The sequence below is a fragment of the Orycteropus afer genome, unplaced genomic scaffold (assembly GCF_000298275.1).
Source record: "Orycteropus afer afer isolate SDZICR_OR568_19922 unplaced genomic scaffold, OryAfe1.0 scaffold00128, whole genome shotgun sequence".
Taxonomy (NCBI): Eukaryota; Metazoa; Chordata; class Mammalia; order Tubulidentata; family Orycteropodidae; genus Orycteropus; species Orycteropus afer.
Genome location: NW_006921715.1, coordinates 6,818,257 through 6,818,853, shown reverse-complemented (window position 1 = coordinate 6,818,853; position 597 = coordinate 6,818,257). Strand labels below are relative to the sequence as shown.

Below are 597 nucleotides of genomic sequence, written 5' to 3'. Positions count from 1 at the left end.
CGTCCCGGGGCGCCTCGGCCCGGAGAGCCGGCGGCGCGCCCAGGAGCTCCACATTGGTCACGGTTTTGCCGATGGTGAACCAGTCGTTAATCTGGTCGAGGGTGAGCTTACGCAGCATGCTCGGAGCCCCGCAGCACGCCGGCCTCAACCGCTCGTCAGTGCGGCAGGAGCGGCGGCGGCGGGAACGCGGCGCCGCCCTTCCGGCGCCCGCCCCAGCCCTCCAATCAGAACGCACCACATAGGCCGTGCCGCCACGTGCCGCTGTGCGCGCTCCCCGTGGCCTCACCCGCCAGCGCGCAAGGCCCGCTGGGAGCGTGTTCATTTTGGGCTTGACGCGACAGGCGTGCGAGCCCTGGGGACTCGGATGTGGAAGAAAATGGCTGGGAGGCATTCTCAGACCTCACCATTTAGGGCAACAAGATCTGAGGCTTGCACACTTGAAGCAGATAAGAAATGGGCATTTATTGAGCACCTGCTGAGGAGCTCTGGGGGCGTTGAGAATAAGACACTCGGCTACTACCTAGAAGGTCAGAAGTTCAAACCCACCAGCCTCTCTGCGGAAGGAAATTGGGGTGATCTATTTAAGTAAAGATTTAA

The 597-nt window shown here is 62.0% G+C and overlaps 1 protein-coding gene across 1 annotated transcript in view; it reads right to left on the bottom strand.

Annotated features, from left to right (window-relative positions):
- TDRD9 (tudor domain containing 9) overlaps positions 1-118 on the bottom strand; it is a 145,201-nt gene extending 145,083 nt beyond the window's left edge. Inside the window, exon 1 of the mRNA XM_007944622.1 lies at positions 12-118. Within this exon, the coding sequence (XP_007942813.1) occupies positions 12-118 (107 nt within the window). The remainder of the gene's footprint in view (positions 1-11) is intronic.
- Between the last annotated feature and the right edge of the window lie 479 nt (positions 119-597).